We start from the raw sequence: 13,944 nt of genomic DNA on the forward strand, positions 1-13,944 counted from the left end.
ATTTCAAAGGTAGCCAGCAGACAACTTATGGCTTTATGAGTGTATATTAAGCAGTTCCAAGGACATAGGATTTAAAAAAAAAAAAAAAAAGAAAACATGCATCTATTTAAATAATGATTTTGACGCATTTTCAACGTCATCGATTACGTCCTAGAGAGAACGTAAAAAGTGCTGCACCGGTTCCTGTCGTTCTGAGCACTTCTAGTTGAAATCCTAGACTTTGAAGCCATCTGCTGTGAGTACTCTTCTGCTTGAATGAACCCCAATATGGTGAATGTAGTTAACGCTCAGGGTTCACATTTGCTCACCTCAAACTGTTGATGAAGGGGAAAAGAGGAAGCCAGGGGACATAGATAGATAGATAGATAGATAGATAGATAGATAGATAGATAGATAGATAGATAGATAGATAGATAGATCATTTGGAGATGAGAGAGGTGGAAAGGACAGCAAATAGCTGCTGTTGCTGGGGTATAGAAAAGACAGCGAGGTGAAGTGAGGAGAGGAATGAATGAAGAGGAGAGTCAAGGCACTATAATAGTTTGAGTCCTAATCGGACTGATAAGATATGACAACCTCAGAGCCTTAGAGCCAACATAACTATTCTCTCGCTGTGTCTTTCTCCCTCTCTCTCTCTCTCACACACACACACACACACACACACACACACACATACACACACCAAGATGCTGGTCATTTATGCCAAGGAGTTGGCTGTCAGGCCATGTTCACACATGCACTTCAAAAAACGCTGCTGCCTCTGCAACTCAGAAATTTATAGCCGAGAGGGAGAAATCGATTATTGAACACTACAGTAAACAGCTCTCCCAAGGCCTGACCAATCATTTAGTTTGTCATTACGTCAGACGGACGACAGCAAGTGATTGGCTACAAGTTACATAAAGACGAACAAAGACTACAGCACCATATGTTTACTTTGTAGCTGCTTTCAACACGGACTACAACTTTGCAGGACTGCGGTGCACTGCATTGTGGAAATGTGTTATTTTTTTATGTGATAAGGGACTGCTGTGTCTCCGTTGCACCACGAACAGCGTCTTGCCGTGCGCTTCCGTATAGATGAATGGTGACAGACACAAAGCCTCACCTGACCACCAGACGCCCTCGGGGGTTTTCCCTCCTCTATTGATTTCCTCGCTGCTCTCGTGATCAGCCACCTGCCTGCACAGCTGCTGCTCGTTTGCTCATTAGTTCCCCAGTATATATATGAAAGGCAGCTCCTCCACATACACATTTGCCAGGTGGTGCTGCCTTGTTGTTGTTGTAGTGTCTGAGCCATTCATGTCTGCTTGATACCTGTTGCTGATTTTCTGCCTGCTGATTCTGCAGTGTTTGCTCGCCAGATTCTGCCTGCCTGCATGTTTCTGAAGCCTTTAAAGCCCACGGAGTAAAGAATAATTCAACATAGCCAGCTTGTTAGTTGCAGGGGGAGGGGGGTCGTCAACATTTTGGGCATGTATCATGAAGGGAGTTCAGTTTTATCAGGCTCTCCTTGACTTATCTGGTTTTTAAACCTGTGGTTGGTAATTGTGGATAACTTCTCTCACGCAGTTCACGTCCTCGCTCTAGTAACCCCCGTTTTCCCAAGTCAGCATTTGCACATGAAAGAGGCAGTGTTCAATAAAAAGGGAACATCGGCGGATCAAGACCTTACATCAACCTGCGGCGCGCTGTCAGTGCTTCCCCCGGTCACTGGAGGGAACGCCGGGACCAGAGAGATCACCACCATCATCGCTCTGTCTCCACTTAGCGTCCCCTCTCCTCCTCCCTCCGTGTGTGCACCCGATTCAACTGTTATCAGGCCATTCATTGTGTGTTATCAGTTGCTATTAGCACCATAGATGTGGGTCAGTAGGGACATACTACACCTACTATGTTGTAAATGTGAAAGCGAAACTTAAAACCAACACGTTTTAAAGCTGCATGAACGGTTACATTTTGAATACAAACAAAACTGCTTCTTTAGGTTTACGTAACAAAACTAGAACTTTTTTATTTTTAGGCAAAAAAACTGGAACTTTTTTAGTTTTAGGCAACAGAACTAGAACTTTTTTAGGTTTAGGCAACAAAACCACTTAGTTAAGTTTTAGAAAAACATTATGTTTTGGCTTATAATAACTACGTTACAAAAGTGAAAGTGAAACTTAACGCTTGTGAACACAAAGACAACTACAACTTGTTGGTTTCATACGGGATGTAAACCCCGGTCTCCTGGGGAAAGCCCTGTGTTTTGTGTCTCATCCATCGCCCCTGACCTGTACCCCATTGCTCCTGTCTTAATTACTACGGTCGCTAGAGGTTGCTGTTGTCTTTTCTTATTCTTTTTTTTGCTGATCTACCATGTGCATAGATGACAAAACCTACTATGGTGTGTAGTAGGGGCCCTACTGACCCACATTTATGAGCTTTATAACCACTGATAACACACATTTAATGGCCTTATAACAGTCTAATTGGTGTGTGCGAGTGTAGACGTATCTCAAATACACATTTGCGGGTTCTTTCCCCCCCCCCCCCCCCCCGGCTGCAAGCCCATGCATAATGCAGCCTCCAGAGGTGTCCGTTAAGCCCTTTCGGCTCCAAGCCCCCCATTGGTTGCATTGGAGAATGCTCCGACACAAGCAACGGCTGTGAGTGCTCTAGGTTGGCTCGACTCCATGACATGACTTGGGTAGAACTCACTCAGACAATTTCGGTTTAATTTCTAATTCATTTTTAAGGATTCTTTTACTCTATGGTAGGGTTTTGTTATTTAGTAAAAAACATTTTCCAAAAAGTTTGGTGTTTTTTTATTCCTTTGTAATCCCGAGGGGTTAAAACAACAACAATAACAAAAAGAAACTACTATCCAAATCCCAAAATCGAAAAACCGACCAAATACCTACCCAATTAACGAATATCTGAACATTAGAATATTCGGGTCCAGCCCTACTAGCGAGTCAGCATGTACAATACGTGTGTGATAAAAGCACAAGTGTAAAGGAGACTCATCTGTGTTATTCCTTTAGCATTCTGAAGTGAAGATCTAAAGGAGGGAGGTCAAACTGTGGAATGGGCTTTCAGGAATCGAATTTGCCTTTTTTGAGGACAAGATTAAAGTAAATGTATTGAAGCTTGTTGCATACTAGTACTTGAAACATTTCACATCTTAAAGGAAAATAAGAACTGCTGCTGAGTCATCTTGAAAAGGCTGTCAGTGTTGTTCCAAAAACACAGATATGATCAATGATATTAATTATTTACAGTATCCAGCACAACATCAGCGCCCTTACTGTAATTGCTAGGGTGGGTGACACACTGGGTGGGACTGTCTAATATTCATGTCGTCTTATTTTGAAGAGTTGAACCCCTTACACCTTACATTTAACACAGGATCTTTCCTTCACTGCTCACTGTCACTTCTGACGCTTTTACACATCTATATTGTTGTAAGTGGGTTGTTTTTTGTAACCGTTGTGGAGTGGTGTGTAAGATGATTGTTAAAAACAAATTGTAGTATCAGTACCTCAGTGTTCTCAATGACCTGGCTTTCTTTCTCACTTTTTTCTTTGCTGCATTTACATCTCTCTCTGCTCCCTGTTTACCCTCAACTCCTGGCAGATTCATCTCCCTTCCATATATTTACACCCTCTTTTACTCCACTTCATTACTCGCCATAACTTCTTCTCCGCCTGTGTCCCCCTCCTCTCCTCTCCTCTCTCGGTGACAGCCAAGGAGATATAGCTCCGTGATGGCTAGTAGATTTTAAGTGCTGCATGACAGGTGCGGTGGTAAAGTATTGTATCACGGCAGGTGTATGAGCGCGCTATTATGCACAGTGCATATATGTGTGTTTATGTAGGTGTGTGCTGGTGCGTTCTAGCACATTTGGGAATATGTTCACTCTTGCTGGCGTGCTTGGCTTGACATTTTATAGCTTTAGTGATTGTAGATTTTATCCTATAGACATCTAATGTTTCTCCCATCGGGGGTCTTCGTATTACCCACACCTCAGCATATTACACTATTATAAGTCAACATTATAGCCGGGCAAACACTCGCATACAGATAGGGATCCACAGCTGCAGACTCATACACTATTTGTGTGGAGCAGCACAATACATCTGCACAATAGAAATAGGTCCTAATTGTTATTCTGATTTCATTTTACTGAATGTGATGAATTTTTATGTGCTTGCATGCTCTATATGTGATTTAATGTATACCCCAGTGTGTTTTTGCCAACAATTGATTGTCCTATACCTCCTGTTCAACTCTCCCTTGCTTTGCCGGCTTGCTCAGAGCTTGTTGTTACATAAATAAATAGCTTCGGTAAAGCTTTTCTTTATACCTTAGAACACAACTGAGTAGGACAGACCGCCAAGAAATATATTTTTTAATATCCTCTCCCATTTTTTTGCTGTTGCTTTAAGCTATACTGTAGCTGTTTTTAATTAAAGCTGGCACTGTTGGGGAAAACGATACTCGATATTTTCTGTATTTTCTTTCACCCTTAATGCAACGTTGTGCCACTGTAGCACAAGTTCTCAGTGAATGTATACTGTTTTTGAGTTCCGATGTTTTTCATTCTTATCTATCTGTTATGTGATATTTGTAAGTAATGAACTGCGATGGCCTCCTTGGTTCTGTTTCCAGAATAAGGTGAATCCCGTCAATGTGACTCCGTCCATTCAAGCCGTGGACCAAGACAGAAACATACAACCTCCCTCTGACAGGCCAGGGATCCTGTACTCCATCCTCATTGGTAGGTTTACATTTTGGTGGGGTTAGATTGGTTGATACAAGTATTGTATGGAAATATATACAGTGAGACAATACAAATTTGTGTACCATCCACAGATTTAGACCATTATAGGCTGCAGTGTTGCAAATCAATACGCATTTGTATGACGTGCAAAAATGTGATGACGTACTTTCATTTGTTAATTGTTTAATTTGTTCTATTAGCTGAAAACAAACTAACCATAAACAGTTAATTCCACCAAAAAATTGTACACTATTGCAATATAAAATTCAATATGTCATAATTGATGATTTTGTCAATATAGCCGACTATCTGGCCAGAAACATACAGTTTAGAATTTGAATGTTTGAAGAAAAAAAGTGCAGAATCCCAAATGTTGTCCTCTTGAGTTAACTCTGAATGATCACACAAAAAGAAAACATTATTTAAGGGAACAGTGTGTAGCATCTGGCGGTATCGAGCGGTGAGGATGCAGTTTACAACTTCTCCCGTGTGCCGAGCGTGTAGGATCGCTACGGTGGCCGACGCGAACACGCGAATGGCCCTCTCTAGAGCCAGTTGTTGTAAGAGTAGAGTGCTTAGAGCGTGTGTGTACTTTGGAAGTGAGTGGTGAAGCACGAGAGAGAGAGTGGCAGCGACGGTAGCGGGTAACGTTATCGACTCCGGCCCAAGCAGGAAAAGTTAACAGTGTGTCCGTTCTGGGCTACTGTACAAACATGGAGGACTCCATGGAGTGGGGACCCACTCCCTATGTAGATATGAATGACTCATTCTAAGGTAACGGAAATACAACGATTCTTATTATCAGGTGATTACACACTAAAGAAAACACAGTTATTAATATTATATTCCATTTCGCCCCCTAAATGTTACACACTGGTCCTTTAACGGACCATTTACTTACAGCGATAAAGATAACTCTGTAATTCAGAGTGACTTTATCGACAGAATTAAAACATGAATTAATAGCAGTTGAGGGTCAGATGGGAAAGCTTCAATGTTGGCTTTATGGTTTTAGCTTTAATGGCCTTCTTCAGACAATATATGAACAGTGATTGGAAATTGCTCTAGACAACAAAATGATTCAAAGAACAGACTATGTCAAAGTTGCTTGATTCATGGACACAAGGATGTGCCTTAAGAGGAAGAAAGGCTCTCTCACAAACATCCGTAAACCACAAACATCAAGGGGATTATGCTGCCTTGTGCACATGTGCTGCTCCTCTCACCAGAACTTGATTTCCCCACTGAGCAATGCAGCATTTTAAAGCACCATATATGTATGTTTGTTTGTGCACCGCCACCTGTGGAGAGCAGAAATGAGAAAACTGGGAGCATTAGCCATCTCGCTCTCCTCCTCTCCTTCTTCTTTTATACTCCCCCTAGACACCCACCAAGCAAACATATATTGATTCTTAAACCAATTACTAACGTCTCCCCCTCTCTCGTACACACACTACCCTATTTTTGTATATTTTGTTATTCCTCAGTCCTTACTGTTTGTGTCTTATTTTCTACTCTCTCTCAGGCAAACCAGAGTCCTACGTAGAATATTTCAGCTTGAACGGAACATCAGCGGAGCTCCTGCTACTAAAGCCCATCGATAGAGAGCTCTACCGCAGATTTGATCTGGTTATCAAGGTGAGAAACACTGGAACTGGGGCGGGTTTAACTTGATTTTCTCCCAGCATGTTTCTTATGGAAAACCTCCCCCTCTCAATGTGTAGTGTGTTTTTTTTAACTCCATTTAACCCCCAAGCATCCATCAATCTGTTGATTAGCAGATCTGTAAGCTTAAATAAAGACCAGCTGTTCCTCCTCAATTCATTTACTTGGTGTTTCCTGGTTTCTGTCAATTAAAAGTAGTCTACCTTGAACATATTAAGTGGCGGTAATTGTGAAGCATTAGAGCCATCCCGTGCTGTGTGAAGGTGTTTTTTGTCTCAATTAGGCCGGTAATAGAATTACACCACCGAGCATACATCAGGTTCTGCTCTGCTGAAATTGGAAATGCAAATTTTCCTCTATAGGATGTTTTTGCTGTAGTTAAAGGTGTGTATGTATATTGAGTGTACAGATATCGTGTTAATAATATGACACTGCATTCGGTGTACTTTTGGAATGGTAAAGCTGTTTGATCCCACATGAACTAACGAATGAGGGGAGGAGGAGGAGGAGATGTGAGGGAGCAAAACGGCAACAAGAATGAGATGTAGATGACAACGACAAACAGAAATAAGATGCAAACAGACGAGAAGACGCATAGGAGAGTACAGATAAACAAACAGAAGAACACACAGGTATACAGGCAATCAAACCCTGATATAGTCATGTGTATTAGATTTCAATCAACTTTAAATAGCTGAATTCGTCCGTAAGCCACATTCGCAAAGGATTAACACTACAGGGGGAGGTGGGGAATAAAATATCAACTGTGCTCCTCGATAATTTAGCTCAGCGCTCTGGACGGCGTTTTAACCATCGGGAAATAACAGGATATGGTCTGTAATAGAGAAAGAGAAAGCCAAAAGACTCCCCAAGGGGGCGTGGGAGAGTTGAAGGGGAGATGTGAGACAAAGATAGTGTGCGAGGTGAATTTGATTCATAACTCAGTCTAATCTTAAGGCGTAGACATGAAGCACACATGGATATAATTCAGTGTGAGTCACACTTACCGCAGATATCATTATCTCAGATGTCCATCGCAAATAAACATCCATAAATACGCTTAGAAATCATTGAAAAAAGACGCTTCAGAACTTTTCTTCAGTATCAAAGTAATCCAGTGATAGTTGCCTGATACTGTACATTGCCACACATGGGTACACCGCAAACAAGAACTGCTAATAGGTAACTCGGCATACTTTTAATGGTGCAAATTTGCTAAAATGTAAACACATATCTGCTAAAACAAAGGGGCTCATACGAGAATATCAGTGTCGACAATATATTATAACAGCCCATTTGGTGAACTTTTATTGGGTTTTGCTGTCCTGAAGGCTTAAAAGTCAAACTTCACACTAAGTTGATTATAAAAAAAATAAAGTAGAAGGACAAGAGGCTCTTAATGTGGAAAAAAACTCAGAGATCCACTTTAAAATACAAGGACGTCACTCTGGCAGGGATTTAAAAGGACCAGTGTGTAACAATTACGGGGATCTATTGTGTTTTTGTTACCTTAGAATGAGCCGTTTATACATAGGGAGCTGGTCCCTTCACCAAACTTTGTCAACTTTTCCATCTTGGGCCAGCATCGATAACATTACTGCCGTCGCCACCGCTCTCTCTCTCTCTCTTGCTTCACCACTCACTTCCCACGTACACACACACACACTCTATACCCTGGCTCTGCGCCAAAGGACCTACAACTGGCTCTAGAGAGGGCCATTCATGTTTTTGCCACCGTAGTTTTACTACACGCTTGGCACACGGGAGAGGCTTCAGTTGGTTGCAATCTGCAACCTCACTGCTAGATACCGCCAGATCCTACACACTGTTCCTTTAAATTACAAGAGGACCAGCGAGTTAAAAGAAAATAACTACGGCTGTAATTATCACTGTGGTGGGGGTGAAACGTACACGTACATACAGTACGTGCTCTAGACAGGATTAAAATCACTGACCAGCGAGGGTAATGTTAAAATCACCCCACCTCCCCGAGAGAAATAAATCCAGTCCAAATGGGGCGGCATGAGTGCTTTGAGATAAAGGCGAACTTTGTATTTAAGCTGCGCTGCATGCAATTCTTTTGTTTATCCCATCTGCCTAATTCACAAACAGTAAGAAAAGCAAAGAGAAACCCTGGATAGGATGTGTTTCTCTGATAAACTTTGGTCTCTTGAGGAAAAACGTTCTTCTATCTTATTAATAATTTATTATGTGAAGCAGTGTCATTAAATAGCACTTCAGCAGTAGGAGTAGTGGCCGGCGGAGAACAGAAGGTGAAGCATTGCGGCCAAAATGAACAATTATCTTCCCTCTCCCCTTTAGGCGGAGCAGGACAACGGCCACCCCTTGCCAGCTTTTGCCAACCTCCTAATCGAAGTTCTGGATGAAAACAACCAGGCACCCTACTTCCTAGAGGCCAGTTACCATGGCTACGTCAGTGAGGCATCACCGGTGGGAACCACCATAGCGACCACCGCCAGCCTATCTGCACCGCTGGCCATCGTAGCTCTGGATAACGATGTGGAGGAGGTGAGGATGAAAGCATACAGAGCTGTCACTGACTAAACACATCATTAGCAGATTAATAATTGTGTTCTGACTAATCAAATTATCACAGTTAATAGTCAGATTAATGCTGTTGTAAATACAGAGAACATTGCAGAATTTTATGGCTTTAATATACTAATATACATGAAGCAAAACGCCTTTGTGCAAAACAATGTATACATTTTAATGTTCCTGAAAACCTTCTATAGATTTGTGTTCATTTTTATGTCTATATTTTGCTGTAGCCACATGCCTCTGTTTATGATTTGTCGCATCTACTTCCTTTGTAGCTGACAGCCAATGAGAAGCCTGTAGGTATCAGCTGAGGTCTTTCATTCTACCTTCACCTCCTTTTCCTGAGTTCTCTGAAGCTTCAACTGGTTGATGTTAATTGATTTAATCTAAAACTCCAATGGCTTTCCCAATGTTTCATGGCAACTTGTTAATAACTCGCATTAGTTTGTATTTGAGACGTGCCATGTAACAATATCCAGATGGAAGTTGGCCGTTCGCTAAACCCTCTAGTCACTGTTGATACGCCTGTCGAGCTCTCATATATCACACACAGCACATATGCAGTTTACAGTGACAATGCTGGCAGATTTACTACTCGAAAATCGTAGTATTTTTTTAAACAATGGGTCCTTTATTTTGGAATGATGTAAACGAAAGCAGGCTTCTTATTATTAGCTGGCGGCTTGTGGAGTTTGCCAGCTGAAATAACAACTGTAGCTGGTTGTTAGCCAAGCTCGTTCTCTTTCCCAGGGCGTCAAATACCAACACTTGTCACACCCCTTAGTGTGTGAAAACAACGCACAAGGCACCTTTTAGCGTATGTATGAGACGCACCGGAATTAAGCGCTCAGATAAAGTGGTCGCTGAGTGTGATGACGTAGTTTAAAGAGCGGAAAAACACACATAGGGCCGGAGGAAGTGGAGGTGGATGGGTCCAACAAACACAAGGCTTTCATCCAGGAGACCGTTGTTCGTGTCCTGTGTGTTAAGTTTCACTTTCACTTTACAAACGTAGTCATTTTAAGCCCAACCATAATGTTTTTTCCTAAGCCTAACTAAGAGGTTTTGTTGCCTAAACCTAACCAATGTTTTTATTTGAATTCACAATATTAACCACGTGTTTACTACAACCGTAGAGTGACGCCAAGGGGTCCTGACAAAGCGTCAGTATGTGACGAGTTGGGATGAGAACGTGTTGCCGAACTTTCTAACATTTGCAACTCATGTTAGAGCTAATATATTACTGCTTTCGCTCTTTTGTTTTTGATTTTGGAAAGCAAAATAAATAAATGAAGACACAGCCCTCAGAACTCTTTAGGTGTGGAGTAACTCTCCGTACTACAGCACCATGCCCACCACTTTAACATGTAGCCACAGGACTGCCGTGCCTTGTTTCGATTGCTAAGCTATGATTGGACAATTGCTGTTTGGGGGAGGGGTTTAGCCAGCGGTCGTCTGTTAATTTTATACTGTGCTGTTGGTATATCGTTATATTCTGGCACTTTGGAACTTTCCTGTCGTAATATAAACTGCAGGTGTGTAAACAGAAGTAAACAAGCCAATCCTCTGTCTCCAAGACACAATTAAATCACTATCCAAACAAAACCAGCAGCATGGTGACAGCGTTGAAACAGGAGGTACTGTAGAGAAATCAAGCATCGAAGCCATTGAGGTGTCCATTTCAGCCCTTCTTCTTTGCCTTCTTCTACTGAATCTCTACTTTGTGCCTTGCTTGCAGTCAGTGAAGTGCCTTATCTAATTTCCCTCTGAATCTGGGTAGTAAAACCATTTCCCTCTTAAATTGCCTCTCAGTGATAATGTAAGAATTTACAGCGCCGCAGCATTGTTATCACCGATGCATTCCCGAGAGCTTAGTTTGTTTAAGACGTAGCATAGGCGTTTTGACAAAAACAAGCTTTGGTTCATTGCTTTGCTAAAAGACCCCCACAGCAGGGAATGAGCTTAGTGGGGATAATGTGTGTGTTTCTGCGTGTTCCCGAGACCGTGCATGTGGCGATTGATATACGTTGAGTTATTTTAAATATTGCCAACCCTGGTCTTTCCTCCAGCATTAAGTACCGACAATGATGATTAGTCCTAATTGCTTTTATGTGCCGTCCATCACCTTTATTTATGTGGGTGCATACGACTGTGAGTGAGTGTGTTTATTTATGACTCAATATCCACACTGGCTACATCGACAATATTATCAGCCCCCCTACCCTGCTGAGCCAGCCTTATCTGGAATGAGAGCTCACACACACACACACACGCATACATATACAGCATACACGTACAGAGGAGGTGACTGTGTGGGTAATATCAGAGGAGGACTTGAGGATTGCCTCTCCATCATTGAGTATAACACACACACACACACACACACACACACACACACACACACCGCCATCTTAGAAGAATTTTTATGTCAAGAAAACCTTGGAGATGTTTTTCATTCACCTTCTCCTGTCGAAGCACTTGCTGTTTTGCATATGGAAACATTTTCATTTATGTTTCTCCACGTATTAATTCTGGTTTTCCTTTAATTTGTAAAATATGCTAATGTGTCAGAGAGAGAGAGACAGATATAATTATTACCTTCTTAAAATGTGTGTCACATCCAATCTCTTCCAAATGTTCCTCTAGTTGAACCAATTAAGGGCGTTTTCACAAGCCATAGTCCGTCTGGCTAGTCCAAAATCAGAGTGAATTTAATCCTTTTGGTTCATTTTTGATTTAGTCTTGTTTGGTTTCACAGTGCACAAATCAAAGTGGACCGAATAATAGAATACATTTGCTGAGGGGCATGTACGACAGAGCAAATTTATCTTTTTTTGTCTCAAGAGCTGCCACGCCGACGCAGGGAATCACAGACTTTGATATATAATGCTGCCAAAGTATTGTCACTTTGACTCGGCACTGATCTACTGCGCACACGAATCCCCTCTCCTCCAGTTTATCTCGAATGACTTTATAAACGTCACTATTTTAGCGGACTTTATTTACTTTATTTTATCACATTCTGTATGTTCTCTTCGGTCCAGATGTCAAGCAAACATCAGACTTCTGCAGAAGTCTAAATCGGTCCTCTCCCACTCATGTTAACCTGTCTTTTGCCTCTGTCCATCTCAACAAATACCTGCGCCGGCAGCCTGCGTTTTGCTTCGCTTGTAAACGGTTCTGAGACCACCTCTCGCAAGCGGTCTCGGACCGGTTGTTTTGGTTCCTAACCAGAGTTCGATTAACGCTTTCACAACTGCCCCCAAATGAACCGCACCGGAGTTTGATTAAATCGGACTAATTGTTGGCTTGTGAAAGCATCCACCGTTTGATCGCTGTGGTTGTGCTGGGCCGCTCTCAGGTGTAAATGTGCAACAGCATTATGTGTGCTCCGCTAGCAGTACAGCAGACATTCAACAGTACTTTCCCTGGGTTCAAAAAAGTTTGAATAATATGTAATGACTGTAATTCTCTGTTCCCCTAAACATCTTTCTTTCTCTCCAACAGACCAGGGACCCTCAGCTCAACTTCTCATTGGACAGCTATTCTAATGTTTTCTCTGTGTCTGCTACTGGAATCAGACGATATCTCACCCTGGTGAAGCCACTTGACAGAGAGACGCAGGACTCCTACGCATTCACGGTACTCTACAGCCTTTGCATTTGTGTGCATTACATACAATATGAATGTGTGTGTGTGAGAAAGAGAGAGAGAAGCGTCTGAATGCATTTGAATAACTCAATTCAAATCAGAGAACCTTGATAAAACCGTAGTGGAGGTCTTGAAAAAAAAAGACTTTTATCTAGTGAGGAGGTGCAAACAGGAGGCAAAATGAAGAATGAGCCCTGAGGATGAAAAGAAGAGGAGGAGAGGGAAGAGAAGAGGAAGGTGTAGGCTTGTGCACCTGTAGCTCCATGAAGTCAGTCATATTTTAAGCCTCATTTACCCATTTTACCAGTGAGAAGCGAGAAAAGGTGAGGGGAAGAGAAAGGCGCATGCGAAAGAGAGAAACCAGACTTAGTATTAAGAGAGCAGGAGGTTACAGAGAAAGAAAAGAGACAAAGATGGGTAGATCTGTGCATTACACTTATGCCCCTTTAATAAACCTGGAATGTTTACCTCCACTACCGTTTAAATCTGGATTTAATTTTACACACTGCTTCTATAAACTTGTTTAGCATGACTAGCAGGGCTTTCACGAATGAAAGCACGCAGGCCAGTACGTCCATCGCTCAGTGCAGAAATAGATGTAGGAAACAAGGCTTATTACAGTGGTTGCTGTCCCTCTGTGTTTTCCTCTTTCCATTAGTTCCCCTGTTTCTGTCAGCCTCTCTTATTCTCTTTATGGTCGTGTTCTTCTGGTCTACTTTGCCCTTTTCCCCCCTCCTTTCTTTTGCTGTTTTTCTCCCTCTCAATCTGTCATACTCCTGCTCTCCTTATTTCAGTGCAATCTAATTCAGCAGCTTGTTTCTTGGTAGGGCACAGAGAGGCTGCCTGTTGCCAAACACAGAGTATCTGCAGTGATTACAACCAAACTTATGCCAAATTTCGTGAGGAAAAACTGCCATGGCCATTTTCAAAGGTGTCCCTTGACCTCTGACTTCAAGATTTGTGAATGAAAATGGGTTCTATGGGTACACACGAGTCTCCCCTTTACAGACATGCCCACTTTATGATAATCACATGCAGTTTGGGGCAAGTCATAGTCAAGTCAGCACACTGACACACTGACAGCTGTTGTTGCCTGTTGGGCTTCGGTTTGCCATGTTATGATTTGATTTGTTATGTTAAATGCAGTACCTGTGAGGGTTTCTGGATAACATTGTCATTGTTTTGTGTTGTTAATTGATTTCCAATAATAAATATATGCATACATTTGCATAAAGCAGCATATTTGCCCACTCCCATGTTGATAATAGTATTAAATACTTGACAAATCTCCCTTTAAG

General features: G+C 42.0%; 1 protein-coding gene across 2 annotated transcripts in view; it reads left to right on the forward strand.

The window, feature by feature from the left end:
• Positions 1 to 13,944, forward strand: part of LOC141758408 (protocadherin-15-like) — a 210,314-nt gene that overhangs the window by 83,923 nt on the left and 112,447 nt on the right. For both annotated transcript variants that reach the window (XM_074619771.1, XM_074619772.1), the window contains exons 10-13: positions 4,657 to 4,765; positions 6,294 to 6,406; positions 8,756 to 8,962; positions 12,503 to 12,637. In XM_074619771.1, coding sequence (XP_074475872.1) covers positions 4,657 to 4,765; positions 6,294 to 6,406; positions 8,756 to 8,962; positions 12,503 to 12,637 — 564 coding nt within the window. The remainder of the gene's footprint in view (positions 1 to 4,656; positions 4,766 to 6,293; positions 6,407 to 8,755; positions 8,963 to 12,502; positions 12,638 to 13,944) is intronic.

This window comes from Sebastes fasciatus, chromosome 20, assembly GCF_043250625.1.
Source record: "Sebastes fasciatus isolate fSebFas1 chromosome 20, fSebFas1.pri, whole genome shotgun sequence".
In the NCBI taxonomy this organism is placed as follows: Eukaryota; Metazoa; Chordata; class Actinopteri; order Perciformes; family Sebastidae; genus Sebastes; species Sebastes fasciatus.